Consider the following 24,224-nt stretch of genomic DNA (forward strand, 5'->3'; position numbering starts at 1 on the left):
AAACCAAAAAACGTCACAAGTTAGTACCTTTCACTTTTCTGCATGGAAATTTTTCTGGGGAAAAAACTTATGAGGAGTGCTAACAAAGATATATTTGATGTGATTTTATTTTAGTCATGCCAAAACTGAAAAGCTCATGCTGTTCACAAGAAAATACGGTTAGAAACCAAAACTGCTGTCCTACACTTTATTTATGAGCTTAAACAATAGCGCCTCTTCTTATTCTCCTTCTTTCGGCTGCTCCCTTTAGAGGTCGCCACAGCGGATCATCTGCCTGCATGGTCCTCTGGCCTCTCTTCGTCTCCAGCCTGCTCAACCTGAGCTGCCCCCCGTCATATTCATAATGACAAAAGTGTCAATTCAGTCCAATTTTTTAAATTGATATTTAATTATTTTTTAAATTGAGTGTGTGAAAATCTTTACAAATAAGTGTCAGTCGTTAAAATTGGCAAAGAAATTTTATAAAAGTCTGCCTTTTTTTCTTTTCTTCTTAAATTACATTTATGTTATATTCTATTATCTTTTATGCATAAATATATACATTTAGGTCTCCTTTGATGTAGACCTTACAATGAGCTAAAATGCCCAACTGTTTGTAAATTGTTATAATAAGTAAATAATGAGAAAAAAATAGCTTTTACTTCTTCTGCTTTATTTCAGTACGAAGGTAAATACCAGCATTTTACACTAAATGCATGAAAAAAAATGCACTTACCTAAATTTGCATTTAATAGCTCCTGCTACTAAACATGTTATTTAGTTATAAATGGTAAAGTTTAATTAGCTTTCCTTGTAGTAACTACACTATTAAAATACTGCTTAATGTATACATTTGAATATCCGTAACAATACTTGAATACTAATCTAATAAGGATAGCTTCTTCTACACAACTAATACGCTTTCCTTTCCTGTGTTATTTGGTGATATTTTGTTGATAATAATTTGTATTTTTATCCATAAACCCTTCCTCCATCCATCCACTTTTCATTTAAATTCTCCAAGTTCTTTAAATTCATATTTTCTCACTGTTTTTCTCCAGTCAGTGGTTTCTTTCAGTGTGCCGCGACAGAGATATGTGACGAAATGTCCAGAGAAAGGAAATTTTGCACTATAAAACCGTCATTTGTAACATATCAGTGTCAAAAACAAACAAACAAACAAACAAACAAACAAACAAACAAACACCTCATGCTGGTGTTATACTGGTATGAAACTCTTTCTCTATCATGGGACTGGGGTACTAAACCTGGCATATGTCTCTCCACTATAAGTGCAGTGTTTTATATTCAAATGATCTTTCTTACCTACATAATAGAAAGAAAATATCTACCTTAGCTACCTGAAAATGTTATAACTTACTTACATGGAAGCTGTAAGGGAAAATTTATATTATAAGAAACAAGTAGTAATACAGAAGCATGAGAAGTTTATGATTAGGTACCACAGTTATTTGACATTTGAAGTAATTACACTCCAAAGTATGATTTCACAAACAGTGCATTAACTGAAAAACAAAAACAAACAAACAGAAAAAAAAACTTTATCATTTAGTTAGTAACTATTTTGGTAATCATTTTCTGATATTTGAACATTTTATGTTTAAATGTGTGGGCTTGCTGGCATTTCACTGTAATTATTTAAACAAGCAGTAGATGATATTTTGTCCAAATATTGGACATAAATTACACCCTTTCTAAAATAATAGAAGATTTTCTGTCTCAATCACCAGTGCAATGGCAAGAATACTTGCACAACTGATAACACAGGTTATTGCTGTGCGATATTGGTGCTTTTTGACTTAAAGACTGAATGAGAAACACATGGAAAGGATTAAAATGTAATCATTTTTTATCACAGCTTACACACATATATATAAAAAGCAATTATATCCCATGACATATAATTGTTCTTACATTATTCTCTTTTTAATTACTATTGTTTATATGAATGTAATGGTAAAATACATGCCTCCAGTATCATGCCTTTGCCATAACAATATAAAATATTTCACAGACACACACAACACACACACTCTTCCCTGTACACTTTCTCTTATTTACTAATAATGCAATTTTTTAAAATGATCTGCTTTTATTATAAAATGTTCACATTTTGGATTGTTTGTAATTGTCATCATAGCTTTCAGCTGAGTCTCTCCTGACCATCTCGATCTCTGCCTTCTGTTGCTTGTCTTTATCATCTTCATCGTCATCAACCTTTTTCCTAAACTGGACCTCAATCTCTGAAGGGTCAATATAAGTGTAGAAATACGCCATAATGGAAAAGATTATGCACACTAAAACTAAGAGAGACGCAAAAAGGACGTACTCTGCCCACTGTGGAAGAAGAGGAGAGAGACAGGGGGACAAATACAAATACAACGTTAGCATTTTTGCACATGCATGGCTTCTGTATGTTTGATATGTGCTGCATTTTTTTCTTACTTTGTTGGGAAGTTTTGCAATCTCAGCCACAATCAGGACTATGAAGTTACCAACAGCAACTGTAAACAACCAGCCGGCTTGCAGCACCGATTTCATGTTACTAGGTGCCTAAAGTCACAAAAAAGGGACCCAAAATGACAAAAGTCATGGAGAAAGAAACTATTTCATAGACTAATTGACTTGTCATTTTCTATAAATGTACCTGTGAGTAAGAGAACTCCAGACCAGTAACTGAAAACATCACTTCACCAGCAGTTATGAAGAAGTACTGTGGGATCTGCAGGGCCATGTGAACTGAGTTGGGTTCTATGTCCTCTACCACAGTAATAGAGTCCTGACACTGGAATAAATACATGGAAATGTTTCATTTTTACATGTGAAAATCCCCAAGTTAAGCACAATAACACCAATATTTCCATTATTTGTCTGTTTGTTCATTTGGTGCTCTTTTCTCTTTGCTCTTTCTTTCTTTCTTCTTTGGATGATCAAAATTCATGATATTAAAATCATTTGGAAGACTTACATTTGGTCCAAAGACAAAAGTGCTGGGTATGAAGAAAGTGTATGAACTTCCAAATCCAAAGTCCTTAATGTATTCGCATGACTGTGAACCATTCGACAAGGAGAATTTGTTCCTGATCATTAGAAAAGAAAATATTGCTAAGAAACTGTAGTGCTGTTTGCATAAATTATTGCTGTGTAAAAACAGCAAATTAGTTAAAGTAGAAACATAATCCTTACTCTCCATTCTTTATTTTGGAATAATTGGAGTAATAAAATGGCTCAATTAGTCCCAAGTCCACTGCAGAAGTGGTCACGTTCACAGGCATGTCCATTCCATTTACAAATCTGAAATATTTACATAGTGAGCAACATCATTACAACCATTTTTTAAAATAAAGTAAAATCAGTGTATGCAGTTCCTAGCATTTTCAGTGATTTATTTAGCAGGTAAAGATTATGATTGTAACTAGAGATGGACCGATATTAGGTATAGGTCCGATACTGACGTAAATTACTGGATCGGATATCGGAGGGAAATAAAAAATATAATCCGATCCATTAAATATCAAAAAAGCACCTCACAAAACTTGTGACATGGCGTAACTCGGCTCATAACCGTAGCACGTCGGAGCAGTATGCCTCATGTGATAGAGCGGCTGTGTGTATTTGTAGCCTCGTTAGCAATCTGGCATTTCATCTCTGAGGAAGTTATCCCAGAGAGAAGTAAAGCAAGTGTGTAAGTTCATCTCTGAATGTTTCTAAAGCATTCCCACATTAAGCTTAACAACCGATATATGGAGCGACTGCCTCTCTCTCTCTCTCTCTCTCCTGCTGCTACTTCAATCATGAAAATTTCCCCTTGTGGGACTAATAAAGGTATATCAATCAATCAATGAAACTGATCAATGATCAGCTGATCGGCTTTTCTGTCGCGAGTCCGTCTCTCTTGGTTGTTTATTGCCCACTTCGCGCCAGAAAGAGGAAAACAGCGGCTGAACAACAGCAGCACGTTTAACCTTGATAAGCTGTTGTTAGAATTTATTTAATATTACTTTCTACACCAGGATCCTTTTCTAAGCAGCTGACGGCTGGTAACTGTGCAGGGGCGGATCTAGCAAAGTTTAGCCAGGGGGGCCGATAGGGCATTAAGAAGGAAAAGGGGGGCACAAAGACATACTTTTCTTTCTTATTCTCATTTAAAATGTCTAGCTTTTAATAAATAATTATCCGAATCTTACACCCAAAGTTTTAATCTGATGTAAAATGTATAGAAGTCCATTACTGTATATAGTAACTATTAAGTCTATACCCTAGTAAGCTATAGTACTTTTTCCTTTGGGAAGGTACCATCTGTGCAGTCTGAAATTCTGTTGAAGAAAGATGTTGAATCTATTTAATTATTCTTGAAAAGTAATTTATTTCCGTGCATTTTTTTTCACACTGCATCAAATTAAAGTTGATTACGTCGATTAAGCATCATGAGGTGGAGGGTGGGTGGTTCCCTATTTTATTTTATTTTTTTGCTGGGAGTTTTAGTTAGGTTGCTTACTCTTTAAAATACCAGAATAGGGAGGATGGAGTAGGTTCAAGTTTATTAGATTGATCAGTGTTGCTGAACTATGAAATATTTTGGGTGCAGTGTATTTTTTACATACATGTATAACAGAATAGCTTTAGTGTTTTTTTGTTTTTTTTTAAACTTGAGTATGAACTTATACAAAAAGCAGCAAGATATTAAAAAAACAGTTTTATTGATTAAAAAACACTATATCGGATTCATATCGGTATTGGCAGATATCCAAATTTATGATATCTGTATCGGACATAAAAAAGTGGTATCGTGCCATCTCTAATTGCAACTACTATGATTTTCCGACTTGATAAAAGGTTAAAACAATTTAAATTTCACTTACCGGATTTCATTGTTACCTTGTTCTGGCTTGGAAGTCAAGTCCTTAGTCTGTGAAAATATAACATTGCATACTTAATAATTTAACAATTAAAAGTCCTCTTGTGTGTCTTTGAATTCATTATTACTCACCAGAAGCCATTCATCACTAATAACTGAGGGAATAAGAAGAGTTTGTCTGGATTTCTTCTCCAAGAAGATGATTTGTGTCATCTCAGGGCTGCCAACTGAAACAATGATTTGCTCTGTTTCAAATGTGAAGTATTTGTCACTGGCCTGGAAAACCGAGAAAGTGTTTAAGAAGGTCAAACAGTGGTAATCATTTGTACATAAACACCTTTTCATGTCATTTTCAATTCGTTAATAGGCCGCATAGTGTTATAAATAAGACGACATACCTGAGCTGCATTAAGAGTCAGCGACTCATTGCCTGTCAGGTTGACTGTGACTGCACTGCTGCCCATGTTAAGTAATTTCAACTGACTCTGGGAGGCAGATGGAAACACTGGCAATGTTTTCTGAAAAACAAGGAATAAGTGTTTGTTTTTCTCAAAGAGTCAATAAAATGAAGTGAATTAAGATTTTGCTTATTTTACAACACATATCTTTTTCTACTCACATCAATTTCAACCTGGACCAAAGCAGCACAGACAAAAGCCATAGCAGCCAGAAACATCCCCACTGTCATTCTTTTTAGTGGTCTGTTGGATTAACATGAAGTTTGTTACTAATTTGTGATTTTATATTTAAAAAAAAGTTTATTTTAAATGAAAAGAATAGTTTTCTTTTAAAGTCATCTAATATCTGAAAATTCAACATTAACATGAAAGTTTGGGGTTTTTTTCAGATTGTGTCAAAATAGAAACAGGTGTGCAAACTCTTCCTTTCATTGTCTTACTTTTTTGTTGAAAAGCAACATGATTCATACAGCTCCTAAGGCTCAATGTTAATGAAATTACTGCTAACAGTGAGTTAGCTTAACACAGTCATTTTCAGCACAGGAGTTTGAATCACATCTCAAAACAGTCTAAAAAGCATTTTAGCATTAGACCACTGTTATTAGGCCAAAAGATATTCTGGACAGAACACCTGACGTTTCAGAAAGGTCAGTTATTATTCAGTGAGTCATGAATGATTAAACTATGGACATTTTTGTATTTGCAACATCTATAAAATCAGAGGCTGTGTAGAAGTTATGGGGCAGCAGAGCTATGCTAACGAGGACACACCCCCTGCTAGCTTCCAGATGTGGAATTAACTGTAATTTCATCATCGACCATTTGATGAAAAATATTAAATTGAGCTAAACTATAATGATGAACTTTGATAGCAAATCAAAACTGTCACAGTAAAGGTCTTTTAATAACCCTTTGAAGTTACTCATTAATGTCATGGGGTTATGAAACATGTAAACCACAGATACTGAACGTAGTTCATTGTTATTTCTCACTTACGTAAAGTTAAAGCCACATTTCTTGATCAGAGGGTAGATTACGTTGTCCATAATAGGTACCAGAGTCAGGATCAAGATGGGGTTGAAAGTCTTTTAAAAAATATGAACTGCATCGTTAGTATCCTCTTAATAAAATGTAGTATGTCATTTTAACTTAAGTTGCTTTAACTTACCTGCATTTGATCAGGCTGTATAACAAGTTGCCCCTGCAGACATAAGGAAAATATTATAACATGAACACACTGAATTGGTGAATTATTATGATAACTTTTAGCTGCTATTTTTTACCAAACTTACAAAGTATCCATTCATTGTGGTAGCTTGCAGCGTCCATCTGGATCCCTTTAAATTAGACGACAATTTTAATTTCCACGTAGCAGCAAGTGATTTAAATGAAAGCCATTTAAATGAAATAAATAAATACTGTACCTTTTGGTCAAATAGGGTCCAGAACATTGGCAATGGGATGTATAAAAAGAGGACTTTCAGCACCATTTTGATTTGAGCAATCAGGAGTTTCTACAAAACAGGCAGACTGAATGTAAACAAAACAACATTCTTGTTATAAGACATTAGAGACATATATGAAATGAAACTTACATCATATTTTTCCTCTGCCCAGTCCATCCAGTGCTCTCTCTTGGGGTACTGTTTGCTCCTGTGCCTGTAGCGGTTTTTAATGGCAAACTGAGAGAAGAGCAAAGAGTAATAATGGTTTTAGAAACACTGATTTTTAGAGTAGCATTTATGGCTAATTATTTGAATGCAGAAAATGCTTATATAAATGACTTACCCCAATACATTTACACACATCCAGCATTATGTTCCCCTCCGGTTCAGCTTTGTAGTACATACCACTCCCGACAATAAACACCACTGTTAGGGAACATTACGGGCAAATCATTAGTTTCAGAATACAGTTTATTTACCCACACTTTACATTTTGCTTCGTGTTTTGAATTAGTGTCCTAATAATTTAGACATACCGAGTGCAACCACCATTAATGCTGCGGGGACACCGAACGCCAGAGAATAACATTTCTGCTGACTGTAGATGCCGCACTCCTGACCTGCAGATAGAGGCAAACAACTTTCATTCAACTACACCTTCAACTAAAGTCAAGCACTTTTTCCTGCATGATTATTAGACTGTCATTGCTGTCATTCCTGCATGTTTATGGCACTTGAAATTGATATTTTACTTTATATGCCTACCTCTCAGGATTGGAGTGATAATGGTTGACAGGAGACTCCCACCATTGATACATAGGTAGAATACAGAGAAGAAAGTTCTCCTTTGCTTATCCTGTGTAGAAAGACAAGTCAGTAATGTGTTTTGCAAACAGTACAAATACTAAAGTGATAAATATCTATGTAAACCGCTGCCTTGTCGGTGTATGTCTTTGAAAAGGTGGTCGAGTTGTATTAAACTCATAATATAAAAGGGTTACAGCATAGCTATATAAGTGGTAATGCTAGCCTTCTGGTCAGATGTTCCACCATGTATCATAAAATAGTTCACGTTTAATTTTAGATTTATTCCATATTTTGATGAACAGCACGTTATACAGATATGACATGCTTTTGTCTTTCCCTCAGATTTTTTTTCTTATTTTTAAACTGTAATGTTCACAACCCAGAGACAAAAGTTTCTTGGACTTTACAGACAGATTTCCTAGACCCCTTCTTCAGGAGCCACATATGTAGTAGTGCTACCCATCGTTAACCACCATCACCTCAAATTTGACATAATACTCATAATTCCCATCAGCCACATCTTTAATTTGTGTTTGGCGTGAATGTAGAAAATGTTAGCATGCTAACAGGTGAAATAAGAACATAGTAATAGGTATACCTGTTCGTCAGTTTTAGAATTGTCATCGTGAGAAAGTGAGTGATGACTTTGCAATTTATCTGAGCTCATTTTTATTATCACAGAATTTGATAATGGAGAGTTGCATAGAAACCAGGGGGGAACAAGGGGATATATTACATGCAATAAAATACTTGAACTATGGATGCTGAAATTACACGTTCAACCACATGCCAGAGGTTAAACATTAGAAGAAGACTCAGCCAAAGAAAGTATTTTGAGAAAGTTAACAGTCTAACCTGGTGCTCACTAAATTGGTCTCCACCAAAGGCAGCCACACAGGGTTTAATGCCACCAGTGCCCAGAGCAATGAGGAAGAGACCCACCATGGACAGCACACTGAATGTGAGGAAGAAGAAGTGAATGAGCATGATGCATTGTAGAAATATATGATGGAAACTGTGACTCTGTGAGTTATTTATAACTCCAGATTAAAAGATACCCACACATGAAAGGTCATGTTGTCTGGTGTCCCATCTCTGTTTGAGTCGGTAATGTCATGAACTGCACTGACAGCCATCGCAACCTGTCCAATCGTATAGACAATGGACAAGTAGATGATAGTCCTGAGTGAGGAAGATTGAAAAACAGAGCAGTGAGAAAGTACACATGTACGTTCCTTAAGTAAAGGCTCCACTCCTCTTTACAAATGAACATTCTGCATTTAATTATGAGCATTTTATTAATTAGAAGACTAATACAAATTTTGTACTATTATGTGTAAAAGTATCCAGTTAAATGACCTTTGTCTGTCGTATTATTGCACAGTTATCAGTATCTGTGAATATGTTCAAGTTACCTTGGTGCAAAAAGAGGGAGGTCAGGTAAGTGCTGTCGCTATACTTATTTAGATTCTGCCACAATAACAAGGCCACAAGAAATAATATGATGATTAATGTCTTCATGCATTAAAGAGGAACTTGATCTTGCCACTCACTTGAACTTTCCCAGCCAGGAGTCAGCCACAATGGCCCCAAGGATAGGGGTCAAGTAGCAGAGAGCCACAAAAGTGTGGTAGATGGAAGTGGCCAAGTCTTCATCCCACTGCAAGAAGTACCTAAAGTACAACACCAGCACAGCTGCGGACAGGCAGGGAAAAGAGGCCTTCTTATTTAAAATCAAATGTACAGTGCTATGCTCAGATGTACCTCTTATCTTAGTCTATTAGCAACATCAGAGCATTATTTATGGCACAAGTTTTGATGTTGCCTTAAATTATGCTAATAAGCAGGACTGTTGTAGTTCATGCAATAGTGTTATCCTCCAAAACAGTCAAATAAAGGGTTGGTTTAAGCACAAAAATCAGAGGGTTAAGTAGGCTACTTAGTAATTTAAGTGTCAGTGTTCACTGTCATGGCTACATTATTCATGGTTCCTGGATGAAATGTTCTCACCTCGCATTCCATAGTAGGAGAACCTTTCGCAGAACTCATTCACAACAATGAAGAAGATACTGAGTGGGTAGCCACACACATCTTTGCTCTGGTGGGTGGTGAAAAAGTAAAAGGATGAACAGCACGCCAAAATAAAAGCGTACAAAACGAAAACTAAAACAAAAAAATACTTGGACCTGCATAATGCTGAATCGACGGTGTTGAGGAGTACCCAGAGAGTTTGTGGAATCAGTACAATTATTCTAGCCAACTGTTTACAACTGGTTAACAGCAGTTACTACTAGGTACTACTAGGTAGCTTAACTTGATATCTTAGCACAATTTACTCATAGATTTGAATGTATCGCTGCAAAATAAATAAGAAGAAATTTGCTGATCAAATCAATATAGTAGAATAAAAAATACAATGATTGCAGATAAACACTGAAATGCTTAAAGTACAAGATAAATTTGTCAAAATGTAGCGCTTAATTGCATAAATATAGAAGAAGAATGAATAGCAAAGTATAGCGTATGCAACGTAGAAGCATAAATAACTTTAGTGCTGAACTGAGGTTCTTACAGAGGTACTAACATTTAGTTTAAAAAAATTATATCTTTATAGCTTTATTGGTATTTATTGCAGCAATAATACAGAGTTGGTGTATAAAGTGTTGACTTCTCCTTTGTTCTTATGTAGTTCTGTTATGTTGTTGTTTTTTGTTTTTTTATGTGTATGAAAAAACAACAACTGTACTTTACCTTTCCGTTACCTTTCCCTTGTTTCTTGGGATCTTCTTTGTCTATGCAAAAATGAATGTAATTATTATTATGATTAAAACAGAAATAAGAGACTAATATACAGGCCTACCAACTTCCTCAGTGTTATATAAAAAAAGCATTTATCTGTCAATGATTCATTGTGTGCAGTAAACATTAAGAGAGTGATAGATGTGTAGATAGATACTTTATTGATCCCACAAAGAATATTGTTGTGTTACAGTAGCAGGATAAAGAATAAAAATAGTACAGTCTATTAAAAAACAAAAAAAACAGTGCAGTTTAAAAAAAAAGTGTCACTGGCGCCTGGTAAATATAGGTACACAACGGTGATAGAAAAAAAACAAAGAAAAGAAAAACTGTAAAAATAAGACTGAAACTGTGTAAGACAGTAGTGCAAATAGCATTAATAAATAAATCTGAGATCCTAATATGTTTGGGATCTTTGGCCTGACAGGTGTATTCACCTGTTACAGAATGAAGAGTTTAAGTTTTTAAGTTAAGAACATGGAACTTGTTTTCTTTCTGTTAACTTCTCCCTCTGTGCATATTTTCATGTTGTTCAGCAGAATATTTGTGGTCTTCATTAAAATGAAAGAGCACATAATAATGCATTTCTTTTAGTCTTACCTGTCATGATGTGAAGCTATCACCTGCTTTCTGCTATAGCATAAAATCCCTTTAAGCTTGCTGCAGGGAGCAGATCATTTAGCTTTCTCTGGTCACTAGTGGGAGTGGGACTGTTTCCTGTAATATTGCTTTTTATTAACCCTTGATCAGCTTTTCGCACTGCTGACTGTGTTATTTTTATGATGGGTGGGAACATGAGATATGGGAGATAGGGAGTCAGCAATGATCCCTGAGAATAATACGGTTTATTTTCCACTTATTTCACAAGTAAGCCAAGTGCGAGAATACCACAAAATGAACCAAGTAAAACAAAGAAGGACCTATGGATGCAAATGCAGAGAAATGAGTGTATTTTATTTAAAAGCATTAGGAAATGTCTTTGTTTACAGCAGAACAGTGACTTGTGTTAAATAAAGTTAAAAAAAAAACAAAAAACATTTCTGCCCAAATAAAAGACAATTTCTGGAACATAAAATGATAAAATTTTCATATTACTTGCACAGTAGGCGTCCTTTCCCCACACCTCATCGCTTTGGCAAGAAGGTGAACGTAATCTTTACAGTGTATGAGCCGCACACAGCAAGATACTTTGCAAATATTGCACACACTCCTTGTTTTATATACACATTAATACACAACTTGGAATATACCTTTTTGTATGCAATGGCTTTAAATACTTTAAAACTCTCCCATTCTAAGACATCAAAGTGATTTAAGGTTGAACGCTAATGTTACATCGTAGCAGGCCCTTATTCCAAAATTGCATTTTTCTAGAAATATACCTTCATGTACAGGGAGAGGAGCGTTGATGTATGCAGCATATACCATTAATCAAGACATCAATACAGTGGCTTATAAAAGTGAAATATTGTCCATAAAAAAACATTGTGAAACATTATCAAAATAAACAAAAGTGGACTGTTGGGAGAGTGTAGGTGTAATGTAGTGACATGCATATTAAAAAAAATCCCAACAGGAATGTTTTTAAAGAAAACACTGCTCAGTCTTTTCAGGTGGAAACAGGTAAGGACAAGACAGGTTATGTCTTATCAAGCATCACGTCATCATAAAGGAGGAACAAAGTCCGTGTCCTGTCATCTCTGCTGCACAGAGTCTCATCTTTGTCCTCCCCCGACCTCCATCACACAGCCACCATGCCCCCTCATCCATGTTAAATAGGTCCAGTGCCTTGCTCATATTGGTCTTCGGTGGCCAGACAGAAAATAGAAAAATGAGACTTGTCTGTTTTTCCCATCAGTTTCTTTCTAGGCTGAGAAGCAGGATTAAGTTCTGGAGTGATAATATGGCATCACTGGCAAGCCTGCGTTGGCAAGCTTAGGCAGCTCTGAGTTTCACCCAGGCTGACATCAAACCACAGAGGATGAGCTGGGAATGCCCTGGATGGTGGCACTGGTTGGTGTGCCACTGATGGCATTAAAGATGTGAAGCGAGTCTGGGAGAACGCTTTTCATGCCATCCTCCACTGGAATGATCTGGAAAGAAAAGAGTGTGTAGGGAAGAACAGACAGTCTTAGCAAACAGTCACTGCAAGTGAATCTCATTTTTAACATTGCTCTAGTTAGCTTTCTTGCTAAAAGTTGATGAGGACACTGATACTACTCTCATGTATATATGCAAAAACATAAAGCTATGGATGGAACACAGCTAGCTTAGCTAGGCAAACAGACTCGAAACAAGAGGAAACAGCAACTTCTGTCTAAATGGTAACAAAAACTGTCAGTCAGCACTTCTAATGAACTAATTAACATGTCAGGCTATTAGTTGGCTTTGAACAGAGCCAGGCAACCAGTTTTTCCTCCCTTTTGAGGTTTTGTCTCAGGTTAAGCTAACTAGCTTGCTGTAGCTGTATATTAACCAAGCATTTAAAGACATATAAAGCTAATTTAAAGCAAAGGTATTAAAGTATTTCCAATCAGGAAGGTTAACACATACATGAAACCAAAAACAGCTAGGTAAAAACAATCAATCCACAAAACACACGAAAAAAAAAAATCTGAAAGCAGAAGATAAATTTGTGCATGTATTTATGTACATAAACAAATAATGTAAATTGATGTTACAAAGCACACACATTCTGAATCTGATCCACACACATTCTGTTAATTCACACTCAAATACATGTAATGTACATGCATATACATGATACATACTGCACACGTGCAAGACAATAACTCAGCAAGGCAAAACAGAAAGAAAAAAGCCCATATGTGATTGTTGGTGTAGCCAGACGCTGGAACAAGTATGTTTAGAATAGGAATGTTTTAAGTTTTGATTTTGGAAATTGCTGCAATAGAGTTGAAATAATTGAATGTTAATGGCTTCAGTCTTTGCAAAGGGCACTTTTCACAATTTCCCGGTGAGCTGACTAAAACAATCATGTGACTGTTAATGTAATTAGCGTCACATATGTAAGAATATTTTATGTGTGGCTAATTTCAAATTTATTGCAGGGATGTAAAGATAAGTCAGTGACCTGATGAGACAACTGTGTATCAATCTATCTAGTGTTTTTAAGGTCAAGAGATGGACCTCTAGCTTTAAAAAAATTCGAATGATATTATTAAGAAACATTTGGCAAATTAGAATTGAGGACAAGGACTTAATAATGTTTGAGTCTGTTTTATAGTCTCAAATGTAATGTGTACACCAATTCCACCTCAAGCTACTTTGTATCATCAGGTGTTCTGGTTTGGAAACAAACTAAAATCCTAAAGTTGTCAGACATCTGACGGAACCAACAATTATCAACTGTCTTTATTGCACACTTATTCTTCTTTCATTACCATCATATCTGCTCATGTCAGCACAAAGAGAAAACAGAGAGTGATGTTATCAAAGAGCCCATTATCACTTAATCAATCATATAATAAATGACACACCGTCTACCTGCCAAAACCCTAATTCAGAGTCAGATTACAGGTATAGCATTAGCAACGCTCAATGTAATTACGCTATTACTTGGGCTGAGCAACAGCTCATGTACTTACTTGTTCGTGCATGATGATGGACAGCTCTCTGGCTAGTTCTCTGTAGTTGGCCTTCATCTCGTCGTGGTACTCCTGCTGGTCCTCTTTGATCAGTCGTTCATTAATGCCCAAACCGTGGCCACACGCATCCACAAAATGCCTGATCGCAAAAACAGTGTTAAAATGTGCTAAAGGGAGATCAGATCAATCTTTGCACACACACGCACAAACACACACACACACAGTCATGTTTTCATATCTTTGTGAGGACATCTAATTGACATAATGCTTTGCCTAGCTGCTTACCCTAACCCCAACCATCAAAAATGAATGCCTAACCTTAACCCTAAACCTAACCTAACCATAACCTAATTGTAACCCTGACACTAAAACCACATTGAGCCTCAAAAATGCCTTCAAACTCGTGGGGATGGGAATTTTGTCCCCATAAGGGCTGTTGGTCCCCACAAAGATATGCAAACGTGGTACTCACACCCACACGTAAGTCAGCGACATCTCACCTGAAGACCTCTTTCAACTGTTTCACCTTGTTATCAGGATATTTCTTGGCACATGTATCATCGAGAAAAGCTCTGGCATACGCGAGAGGTCCTGCATTTACCTGAGGGCGGATGTGATAGATTTTTTTTTGTGAGAATTGTATGTCAGGTTTGTATTGTGTCGCTTTTACGTTTCACAGAACTTAAAAGCAAGCACCTGGACGCTGATGCTGCCCTGCAGTTTGAGCTGCAGACGGATCATGTCCACCTCGCTGGAGGAGCACAGCTGTTTGATCTCAGCCACCTTCTTGCTCATCTCGTCGATGGCAACCTCGATGGGGCTCAGATCAGTATGGTGTTGATACATCACCGCGATCCGTTTCTTTACATACGGAAAACAATGAGTGGCTGGATGAGAGAAAACACAATGAGGTTAGTGGTGAATAGCGAATAGACAGATTTTCTTAGTTTTGCAGCTCGGGATCTGTACAGCCTGTGAAAGCCGCCACATAATAAAGATAAGAAGACGTGCTTGAACTTTTGAATCTTTTGCACTGTAAACGAATAAAACCCATGATTAGGATTACGAAATGTCCATGACAAAACAGCTGACATGCTCAAAATCTAATCAAGATGTTCATTCATCCACAGTGACTAAAATAAATGGACAAAATTACGTGTGCAGTGAACAGTTCAAGGCAGACTTGCTCTCTTGTGCTGCCCAAAAAAACCACAACCCGCTCCCCCCAAAATAGGAGGAGGCAGCCAATATAACATTCTAACATTTAGGATATAAAGGGATTAAGTAGACTTTAATCAGAAAGAGCAGTTGAAGTCTGATAATGGGTTTATCCTGTATTTATCAGATCACTGTATTTTGAAAACACTGATGTTTATCCAGGCAAGAGACATCTAACAAGACACAACCTGAAGACTGAAAGTCAGGGCAGTTTGACTGAATCCATGTTCCACTACAACATAAATATAAGTAGTGTATTTACTGGTAAGTATAGTCCTGCGTTTGCACTGCTCCTCCACACCGCCTTGCTTTTTGCCCGAAATGGTGAAAGGCATCTCGAACACAAATCGACGGATGTTGTGGCTCTTTTCAAAGTCCGTTTTCCTGTCGACCAGCTCCTTCTCCTCCAGGTATGGAGTCACGTGTGTCACTTGGATGTACGCGTACTTTGAGTCCAGGTCCTTGGGGTTGATCTGCAGAGAATGCATGAGTTTTAAAACGGTATCAGCCTGTGCAAAACAAATAAATAACTAAAAATAAACGATAAATTAACAAAAGTCTCACCCGCCCAGAGTCCTGAATCATCTTCACATTCTCCTGACCAAACTTATCAGAGTATAACTTGAGGAGCCGCTGAGAAATCTCTGAAAGAGGCGTGAATTTGGGTTCTTTGTAGATATACTCCTTCCCATCTTCATCTTCAAAGAAGCCCTAAAAAAATAAACGAGGAAAAAACCCATATAAGATACTTTCAAATTGTCAGACTAAATGAAAACGCAGCGTTCATCTAACAGATAATACCACATCAAACCATTCATGGGTTGTGAGTGGGAGTCATTTCAGTCAAGACAATTTTTTAAAGATATGAGAATTTGGCCGACTCCAAACTATCCACAACCGTCTATTAAACATTTAAGCACAGAGACCAAAACTACAAAAAAGCCAGTCTCAGGTCGTTGATGTGAGACACGCCAAAGCACCGACATGGGTACATGAATTTCACACAGTCAGTGCATGTTAGTTATTTGTCTTGAATGTAAATGGGAATGCCAGTGAGATTTATTAGCCCTTCAGCTGTTTCCTGCAAAGATTAGGATAGCACTAAAGCTGGAAAATAGGAGGAATTAAAGGGCTAGAAGATAAGCAATGCACGTGAAACAGCACTGACTGCATTAGCAAAGGAGCACAACACAGCCTAAAACGTCACTGCAGTTCCAACTGAAAGGTTGGCTTTCATATTGATTTACCTCAGCCTCTGAGTCAGTAAACTGGTACTGCTACAGGGGTGTGGACAACACACACACACATAAAAACAAATGAAATTACTGTTATACCAGAAACCTATACTATGAAGAAAGTTAATATCATCTATTTCTAAAAAAACATCTCAAAGATAGAAGCAACCACACCCAACAAATTCATTAATGAACCTTAAAATAACAGTCATTACTAAAACTTAGCAAACTAAAGCATAAACACTTAATGAGTAAATGAGTGCCATGCAAAACATTCTCCCAAACGGAAGCAGCAGCGCTGTTTGCCTGCTACTGTAGCTTGAAGCGACAAACTATGGCTGAGAAGTGCAATGAATTGAAGCAACACCAACGTCACACACAGACTCAGGCCGCTCACAAGGGCTCACGGGGTCTACTGCATAACTTACCGCTGCCTTCAAAGAGGATTAAAAAGAAGCAGAGAGGTGTATTAGAGCGGGTCTGAAAACACCACAGCATGTGGTCATGCTCGTCAGCATAATAATCGTAACAAAAAAAAAAAAAAAAAACCCAAAACAAAACTAAACTTAACCTCCTCAGCAGCTGCCGTGCTTCATCCAGATATTAGAAGGATTTCTTTAGTGAAATCAAGTGTGAATGAGTTTAAGCTAGTTGAACTCACCTGGCCAAAGAAAGCCACTCTGAAGTACGTGCCCAGCATCCTCTTCCCAGTATGCATGACCTCCGTCACCTTGCTGTACGCTCGATGCAGCGTGTCATACAGGTGAGCCAGTTTCTGTGCAGAGTCAGGGAACTTGATCAGGATTTAAAGATGCTTATGCTGCATGCTTAGCCTGAATTGAACAGAACTGTTGCGGGGGGAATAAAACACCCGACAAGTAGAGTTTGTACCTCAAAGTCCCTCCGCTTCTCATAAATGGGGATAATGAGCTTGTAGATGTCAGAGATGAGCTCGTAACGCTCCGCTTTCCACAGCCCATCTGCGCACTCCTCCAGAAGCTCCATTAAGACGTCCTGAGGGATGAGCACAACAGAGATGGAGAGCTGCTGGTGTACAGTGCAAAAGAAACACAGCTCGCAGCGTGTCAGCAGCTCATTTTATCACAATTAAAATGCACCAATTTTAAAGACATACTGAAAGAAAATAGTTGCCTTCTTTGATTTATTCTTTATTATAAATGAAAAATAGAAATAGTAGCAGCTTTTGATGTGACTAAATCTGCTTTCCGCAAATGTGATTTCTTTTTTTTTTTTTTTTCATTTTTAGCACAAATGATCCGAGTACTTCATTAAAGTGGACGTCTTGCATTCCGACGTCCTCCATCATTGCGGCTTCTTCGTCGATGTTTGGAGTCACAACGCGAAACGCCGAGCAGCCCTGCTTGAACATGCCTGCAAACACCGAAAGATCAGACGTTATTTTATTTTTTTTTAAACCAACAGGGCTGCTATCTGGTAAGCAGGAGAAACATTTCCATCACAGAATACTGAAGTACCTTTTCTCCGCAGGTATTCTGCTACAAGTGCTGCAACGTGAACATAGCACATGGCTGCCTGCAAATGGCAAAAACAAGTCAGGTCAGATAAGCGTGGGTAGATAACAGCTCCGATTATGCTGCAAATCGGTATCGCTAGAAAAAGCAGCACACAGTAAACAGGGCAGTTTGCAGCACTTGATGGTGGGCCTCGCTGCACGCCACACTGGCACTGGTGCTTTGATGCAAAGTAAATACAGTCTCTATCTGATGTTTAAGATTGTTAGGCCCAACATCAGACACAGAAATCAAAACCAGGGCCATTCAGCCACACAGACTTTCACCACAAACCTCTGACAGGTCTCCATTCTTAACATGGATTCGGGCCATGCTGTCAAGCCAGGTCTTGCGCAGCTCAGGTGTGCTGGCATAAGACTTTGCGAGACTGTACTGCAGGTCCACCAGCATCTCTGGATCTCTCTCATGCTCCTTCATCTGTGCTGTGGCCATCAACACTGTTCTGATGCGTTTAGTCAGGTCTTTCACATCCGACGGGAAAGCTGTGTTCTGTTGAAGATGACGCACTAATGTGAGCTACGTCATCGTTCGCTTCGTTTAGGCAATTTATTCATTAAGTTCAGGCATAGTTTACAAATGGCCTCTTTAAGTGGAACCAGGATGAACCTGTTGCACGTGTGTTCCTCACCTTGATAGTTTTATCACTGTTAGCACAGTTGTTGATTATTGACAGAGACTGCTGGAAGCGAGTACTTCCTATACCAATGACATCTGCTATCAGCTGACTGACAGCAATCACAACCTAAAGAAAAAGAAAGGTCAACAGTTCAAAAGAGGAAAATGCTTGTGGTCGATAGAATCCCAGAAATTTTGGGTTAAGGCAGGTAGATATTAAAGTTTTACTGTGGCGACAACTATCTCACCTGTAAATGTGTCCGGACGAAGGACTTGCGACCAGTGTAGTCAAAGTTGCTCTTCATGAGAAAATAGAGCAGATGGGCTGCGTCGCTGCGAATGGAGCTCAGCTTGGAGTTGCAACATTTCAATATCTCATAGCAGAAAGCAGCACACATGTCTGCACGCCCTTCAAAAAACGTGCACGGGAACTAAGGGGTCAAGAAGACAAAAATCAGTCAGCGGCTTACGTGGTCATCTCACAGGTTAACAAACAGAGAAAAATGATTAAATAAGGCGGGTAAGTCCTTCATACCTTGTAAATAAAGGTGCGCAGTGAAGTGAAGACCTGCTTGAGGGCTGTTTCTGACTGATTGATCCGCAGGAAGCAGAGGTGGACATCAAACACCTTCTTCATCAGTGGACTGTGGCCGTGGTCAGCACACAACTGTGTCTGTGGTATAAGAGAGGATCATCGGATTTAAAAATAAGCCCTTATTTCACAATAATAGGGCAGAACAAGGTTAATTAAGTAAATACACAAAATACAGTGAATTTGTTTGGTACCTTAAAACTCATGATGAAGATGCTGAGTGTGTCCAGGACGGTCAAGCAGACTTCAGTGGCAATGTTGGCCTCCAGCAGTGACTGATTTAACACGTCAGCATCCGAGTGACTGTAGGCTACAAAGACAAGAAAAGGCTGTAGTTCTTTCAATCACCACCAGTACACTCAATGTAAAACCTCTCCTTTGTTATATATTGTCATATCTCTCAAAAATGTAGCGTTAGAGGCAAAGCCGCTGCATGAAAGTTTGAGTTTCATTCCAAACTGAGGCCAAAATTATCTGACAAACTAAAGCATTTCATGGAAAAATTGTCCCAAGCTGGCGAGGCATTTTTTTCTTGATGATTTTATTTGAGTGTCAACATTTGAACTTGTTTTTTTTTTTTATATAAAGGAAATTCATGCATTCTTTTCCTGGAACATTTTGGAATAAAACCCTTCATAATTCACGAGGACTGCTTTCACAAAGCGAAATGTAAAAATGTAAAGTTGAGAGCAGAAGATGAGCTGGGTAAAGGGATGAGGAGGTTTTGAAAGCCGATGTTCTGTTAAAACAGGCATGCTCTTAAATCAACCAAATCAACATAGCCAGTATAGCAAACGTCCTAACATCCTGGTACATTCTTACCATGGTCTACAGATATGCCAAGAATACTTGAAATCTTTCTTACACTGAAAACACAAAGAAACTTATTATTAAATAATGCCATTTAACAAGATCACCACCTAACAGTGGACGGCTGCACAGCTTCCTCCCCAGTTTTATTGAATTTACTGATGCACACATGTTTTCTAAAGCCTGCTGGGATATAGTATGATGGAGAAGAAGAGGATGCTGATGTTGAAAGAGAGGCATGAGGAGGACGAGGGCCCTGTGATGGAGAGTGTTTGATGGGAAGTACAGTATGGGGGGAGGGGGGGGGCACTTACTGTGGTTAAATGTGTATGAGTTATCCAGGCTGCTGAGCTGCTGTAAGCGGGCATGCATCATTCCCGCCCTGTTACGGGACACAGGAAGAGTCTGAGACTTCCGCTCATGTGCAACAGGTCCTGCCCCATCCTGGTTCCTGATGAGGAAACAGGATGAGTTAATGAAGCTGCAGGTTACGGTGAATAATACATAAATTTTACAACTAACACTCGAACGCCCTGGGAGCGATTTGAATTTATGAGATTTTAAAGGCGAAAGTAAAGCTGTGAGTGCATGTTTGCCATGCAGTTTAAAGCTGAGAATAATCAAAGTGGTACTGACAGCATTTATGAAGTTTAAGCTGAAGCCATGCATGTAAGAATGCGAGAGGCGATGAACTTTAAGCGTCGGATGTGTCACAGCACTGCAACTTTTTTTCTTCTTTTCTTTTAATGGTGAGAAGTTATCATGCAATTGCTCTCAGTTTCACCTTCAGGCTTACCCAAGCAGGAGAGGGCAGGAGCCAGGTTTTATTTCATTATGTTAAACTTGCCAGCGTTTCAGTGAATAGAGACAGAAACAGTGGTGGGGGGTTAGACAGAGTGAATACATAAAGCCTTCTGGGAGTCGAGGCGAGTTCCCAACAGTGATTCAAGTACAGTGCATGTACTCTGATCAAATCAAATTAAAATAACAGTACAGTCAGACCCTTCAATAGTAAGAAACATGATGGCTTACAGACAACAAATAGCTGGATACTCATAAACTGCATAAAACCTAATGGACAAGTTGATTTGTCTTCTCATGATAAAAAAGTGTTGAGATGCCTGAAATCCTTTATGGATGACAGCAACATTACCTTGCAATGTATCTCTTTCCCATGTATCTGAACTGATGGAGGCACACTCTGAGAAATGGAAAGTGGGTATAAAAAAAATGTAAAAAACTCAGTTGCCATGTGTTTTTCAGCAATGTGTCTAATAGCTGGTTATTCTCTAAAGGATGTCTTACTCGACTAAAGTGAAGAAGTCCATCAGGTCAGAAGATGATGCCTTGTTCCAGTATGTAAACAGAGCATCTAAAAGAGACAGAAATGGACACTGTGGAGACTTCTCTTGTTTTTTTAAAAACCTAGTGTAAACAATTAAGTAAAGCTAGAAGAGCAGGAACTGTCACAGAGATTAGAGTTTACCCTCAGACATGCTTTTGAGCACATGTAAGAAACACATGAGGAGGCTCTTGATTTCTGCCTGGTCCAGTTTATCACAGCGCAACAGCGGGCTTCCCAGGGTCGAGGCAGGCTGGTTCTACAGGACAAACGGGACAATCAGGCCCGGATAGAAAAATATATAATCCTACCAGTGTGTTGGCTCCCAGTAAGATGTGAAAAACTAATCAGGTTATTTGAGACTTACCACAGCAATGCCATAAAATCTGTTGCCTTATTTGATAGCATCAGTGCATTTTCACGATATTTTTGACCATTTGATAAACAGCAATCAATAATACAAGCATAGCACAACAACTGAATATAACGCTCTGGCTCTGGCTCAAAACTTTTTTTTATGTAGGAACAACCGTGTGATGTGGGCTCTAAGCATTTGGACAATGATACTATTCCCCATTCTTTCCCCACAACAGCGGATTTTAAATTAAACAGTCAAGATGTGACTAAAGTCCAGATTTTCAGCTTTAATTCAAGGGGTTTAACAAAAGTATTGGATTAACCGTTTAGAAATTGCAGCACACATAAATCCCCATTTCAGAGGCTCAACATTACTTTAGCAAACTAGAATAGCTAAACAAAAGAACTGTTTCTAATACTGTGAAATATTTGGTATCCAGTGATTGTCTTTAGTCTAGAACCCATGGAAATCACCAAATGCTGCATTTCCTCCTTTGAGATGCTCTGTCAGGCCTGTATCACCACCTTCAGCTGCTGCTTCAGTTTTGTCTTTGGTAACTGAAAAAGCATGCTCTGCTGAGATTGTTATGGTCACTGAAGAATATGCAATTTCTTTGCCGTAATAGACTTTAAGGTTGGTTTTCCAGTATGCTTTGGGTCAAACTCCATTTACACTGTAAAGTGCTGCACGATCAGTTTTGGGCACAGAATGAAACCTAATACTGAGCGTTCCAGTGAGGGAATGCCACGCTACCAAATACAAGTTAAACACGCCAGGTCTTTTATCTGCTTACTTTGTCATGGAGTAGTGAGGAAATAGACCTCACCTGGCCATAAAAATGCTTGTCAGTAAATTATCCAATTGCTTATTCCTAAACAGTAATGCAATACTTTTCTTAAATCCTCTGAATAAAACTGAAACCTGCACTTTTATCATATCTTGATTGTTTCATTTCAAACTCACTTTTTGAGGTGTACAGAGGCAAAACTACAAAAACTGTATTATTGTCCAAATACTTAAGAGGTTTTCAGAAGGTCAGAGAACTACACTGCAGTGAAATGATTCATCCAGATGTTGCAGGGATTTGTTCCCTGAGCTGAGGCACACGGCAGGGAAAAAAAACAGAACCAAAGCAGCAGCTTTACCGCAGCAAGAAGTTGGCTATATACCAAGCACGTTCCTTTGCCAGCAGTTAGTCTAGACCATGAAACTAGCTGGGGATGACTTCATGGAAAGCATGATGCTGTTGCTTTGGATTTTTAAAGGGTGTTTTGTAGACTGGAGAACTTTAAGGCTAAAATTAGGTTGGAAAGGCTGATGTGAGCTTCAAAGTCTGGTACACTTTTTGGGCTTGAGCTATTCTTGAGTTGCTAATAGTTTTGTGTCTTCTTGCCCCCCCAGCAGGGAAATAAAGCAGCTGCTGCACACCAGAAACAAAAGCAGTTCCAACACTGGGTGAAACACGACAACAAAAATCCAGTCCTTTGTGTTTAAATCTTCTCAGATTTAGTTTGAGGCTGTTTATCAGAGAGAGACAAGAATCACACAGCACGAATGAGAGGAAATCAAAAGCATGCATGCTTATCACCATCTGGAACAAGAAAAGCTCCAAACCCTCGTGAGGCCCTGAGGTAAAACACGTCTGCTTTACAGCAGCAGAGAATAAACAGGACAAAGCCTGACAATCTCCTGGCAAAGTAAGGGCTTAGAGTTTAGGGCACCAACACACACATCCACTATCATTCCCAGATGGGACACTCCTAGGAGGGACTGTGTGGAGCAAGGAGGTGTTTTGTACTTGAAGTGAACTGCTGGACTGCAGGGCCCTCTCTGGCACACTGGGGACAGTGAGCAGGGAGAAGTCCATGGTGGCACGCTTGGAGTGCACGGAGAGCATGGACTCCTCAGTCTCCGTAAAGAATTGCAGGACATTGACAGAGTGTCTCCGTAGAAACTTCTCCGTCTGCCATGGCCAGCCATACAGTGAAGGTGAGGAGTTAATGGCACAAGTTAGCAAAGAGAGACTTTATGTGGCAGTTTTTCCCATAATAAGGGGACATCTGATGTGCCTGAAGTGCCATTTTGAATTGCATGTTAGACACGTGTGTCAAAGAAAGGCTAAATTGGATTTCTAATACATATACATAAACATATTCCGGGAATCTCAAAGCTCATTCTGTCAAATACCTTGTCAAGGGAACTGCCCTTGTCATTGTTCCTCTCAGGCAGGCTGTTCCCAGAATCAGTGCTGATGAGTGATCCACGAGAGTCTGCGTGGCGCACAGAGTTAATGTTGGGGGTGGACGCCGCATGAGGTGAAGCTGTAAAAAGGAATAAGAGGGAAATGTTACATAAAATAAACATAAAGTAACCTGAAAGGGGAAAGAAAGGAATGTCTTATCATTTACCGGTGCCGGAGATGGCTCCAAAAACATCTTTGTGGAAGCCGGTGTCCAGAAAGGTGCTCGACCTTGGAGGTGTCATCAAAGTGTTGGTATGGAGAGAATCATCTCTTCCATTCTGCAC

The 24,224-nt window shown here is 38.4% G+C and overlaps 2 protein-coding genes across 3 annotated transcripts in view; both read right to left on the reverse strand.

Annotated features, from left to right (window-relative positions):
* Nucleotides 1–1,619: 1,619 nt before the first annotated feature.
* On the reverse strand, nt 1,620–10,355 carry slc15a1a (solute carrier family 15 member 1a). Its single transcript, XM_031743219.2, has 22 exons — nt 10,320–10,355; nt 9,579–9,666; nt 9,122–9,263; nt 8,631–8,750; nt 8,424–8,523; nt 7,527–7,617; nt 7,298–7,381; nt 7,105–7,187; nt 6,912–6,998; nt 6,741–6,830; nt 6,609–6,653; nt 6,485–6,517; nt 6,313–6,401; nt 5,478–5,559; nt 5,257–5,376; nt 4,991–5,134; nt 4,863–4,909; nt 3,187–3,294; nt 2,969–3,080; nt 2,648–2,785; nt 2,446–2,553; nt 1,620–2,337 (listed from the first exon to the last, which is right to left on the reverse strand). The coding sequence occupies exons 2-22, from the start codon at nt 9,583–9,585 to the stop codon at nt 2,107–2,109; spliced, it is 2,061 nt and encodes a 686-aa protein (XP_031599079.2). The 5' UTR covers nt 9,586–9,666; nt 10,320–10,355; the 3' UTR covers nt 1,620–2,106.
* An 840-nt stretch (nt 10,356–11,195) lies between these two features.
* The window catches only part of zmp:0000001200 (dedicator of cytokinesis protein 9), a 73,646-nt gene continuing 60,617 nt past the window's right edge, over nt 11,196–24,224 (reverse strand). For both annotated transcript variants that reach the window (XM_031743187.2, XM_039600543.1), the window contains exons 33-53: nt 24,107–24,218; nt 23,886–24,019; nt 21,485–21,599; nt 21,304–21,370; nt 21,152–21,199; nt 20,313–20,449; nt 19,383–19,498; nt 19,132–19,269; nt 18,845–19,027; nt 18,610–18,723; nt 18,255–18,470; nt 17,925–17,982; nt 17,714–17,820; nt 17,320–17,442; nt 17,090–17,203; nt 15,758–15,904; nt 15,456–15,666; nt 14,672–14,862; nt 14,476–14,576; nt 13,976–14,114; nt 11,196–12,460 (exon numbers count right to left, since the gene is read on the reverse strand). In XM_031743187.2, the coding sequence (XP_031599047.2) occupies nt 12,335–12,460; nt 13,976–14,114; nt 14,476–14,576; nt 14,672–14,862; nt 15,456–15,666; nt 15,758–15,904; nt 17,090–17,203; nt 17,320–17,442; nt 17,714–17,820; nt 17,925–17,982; nt 18,255–18,470; nt 18,610–18,723; nt 18,845–19,027; nt 19,132–19,269; nt 19,383–19,498; nt 20,313–20,449; nt 21,152–21,199; nt 21,304–21,370; nt 21,485–21,599; nt 23,886–24,019; nt 24,107–24,218 (2,697 nt within the window). In that variant the 3' untranslated portion in view covers nt 11,196–12,334. The remainder of the gene's footprint in view (nt 12,461–13,975; nt 14,115–14,475; nt 14,577–14,671; nt 14,863–15,455; nt 15,667–15,757; nt 15,905–17,089; nt 17,204–17,319; nt 17,443–17,713; nt 17,821–17,924; nt 17,983–18,254; nt 18,471–18,609; nt 18,724–18,844; nt 19,028–19,131; nt 19,270–19,382; nt 19,499–20,312; nt 20,450–21,151; nt 21,200–21,303; nt 21,371–21,484; nt 21,600–23,885; nt 24,020–24,106; nt 24,219–24,224) is intronic.

This window comes from Oreochromis aureus, linkage group 16 (assembly GCF_013358895.1).
Source record: "Oreochromis aureus strain Israel breed Guangdong linkage group 16, ZZ_aureus, whole genome shotgun sequence".
In the NCBI taxonomy this organism is placed as follows: Eukaryota; Metazoa; Chordata; class Actinopteri; order Cichliformes; family Cichlidae; genus Oreochromis; species Oreochromis aureus.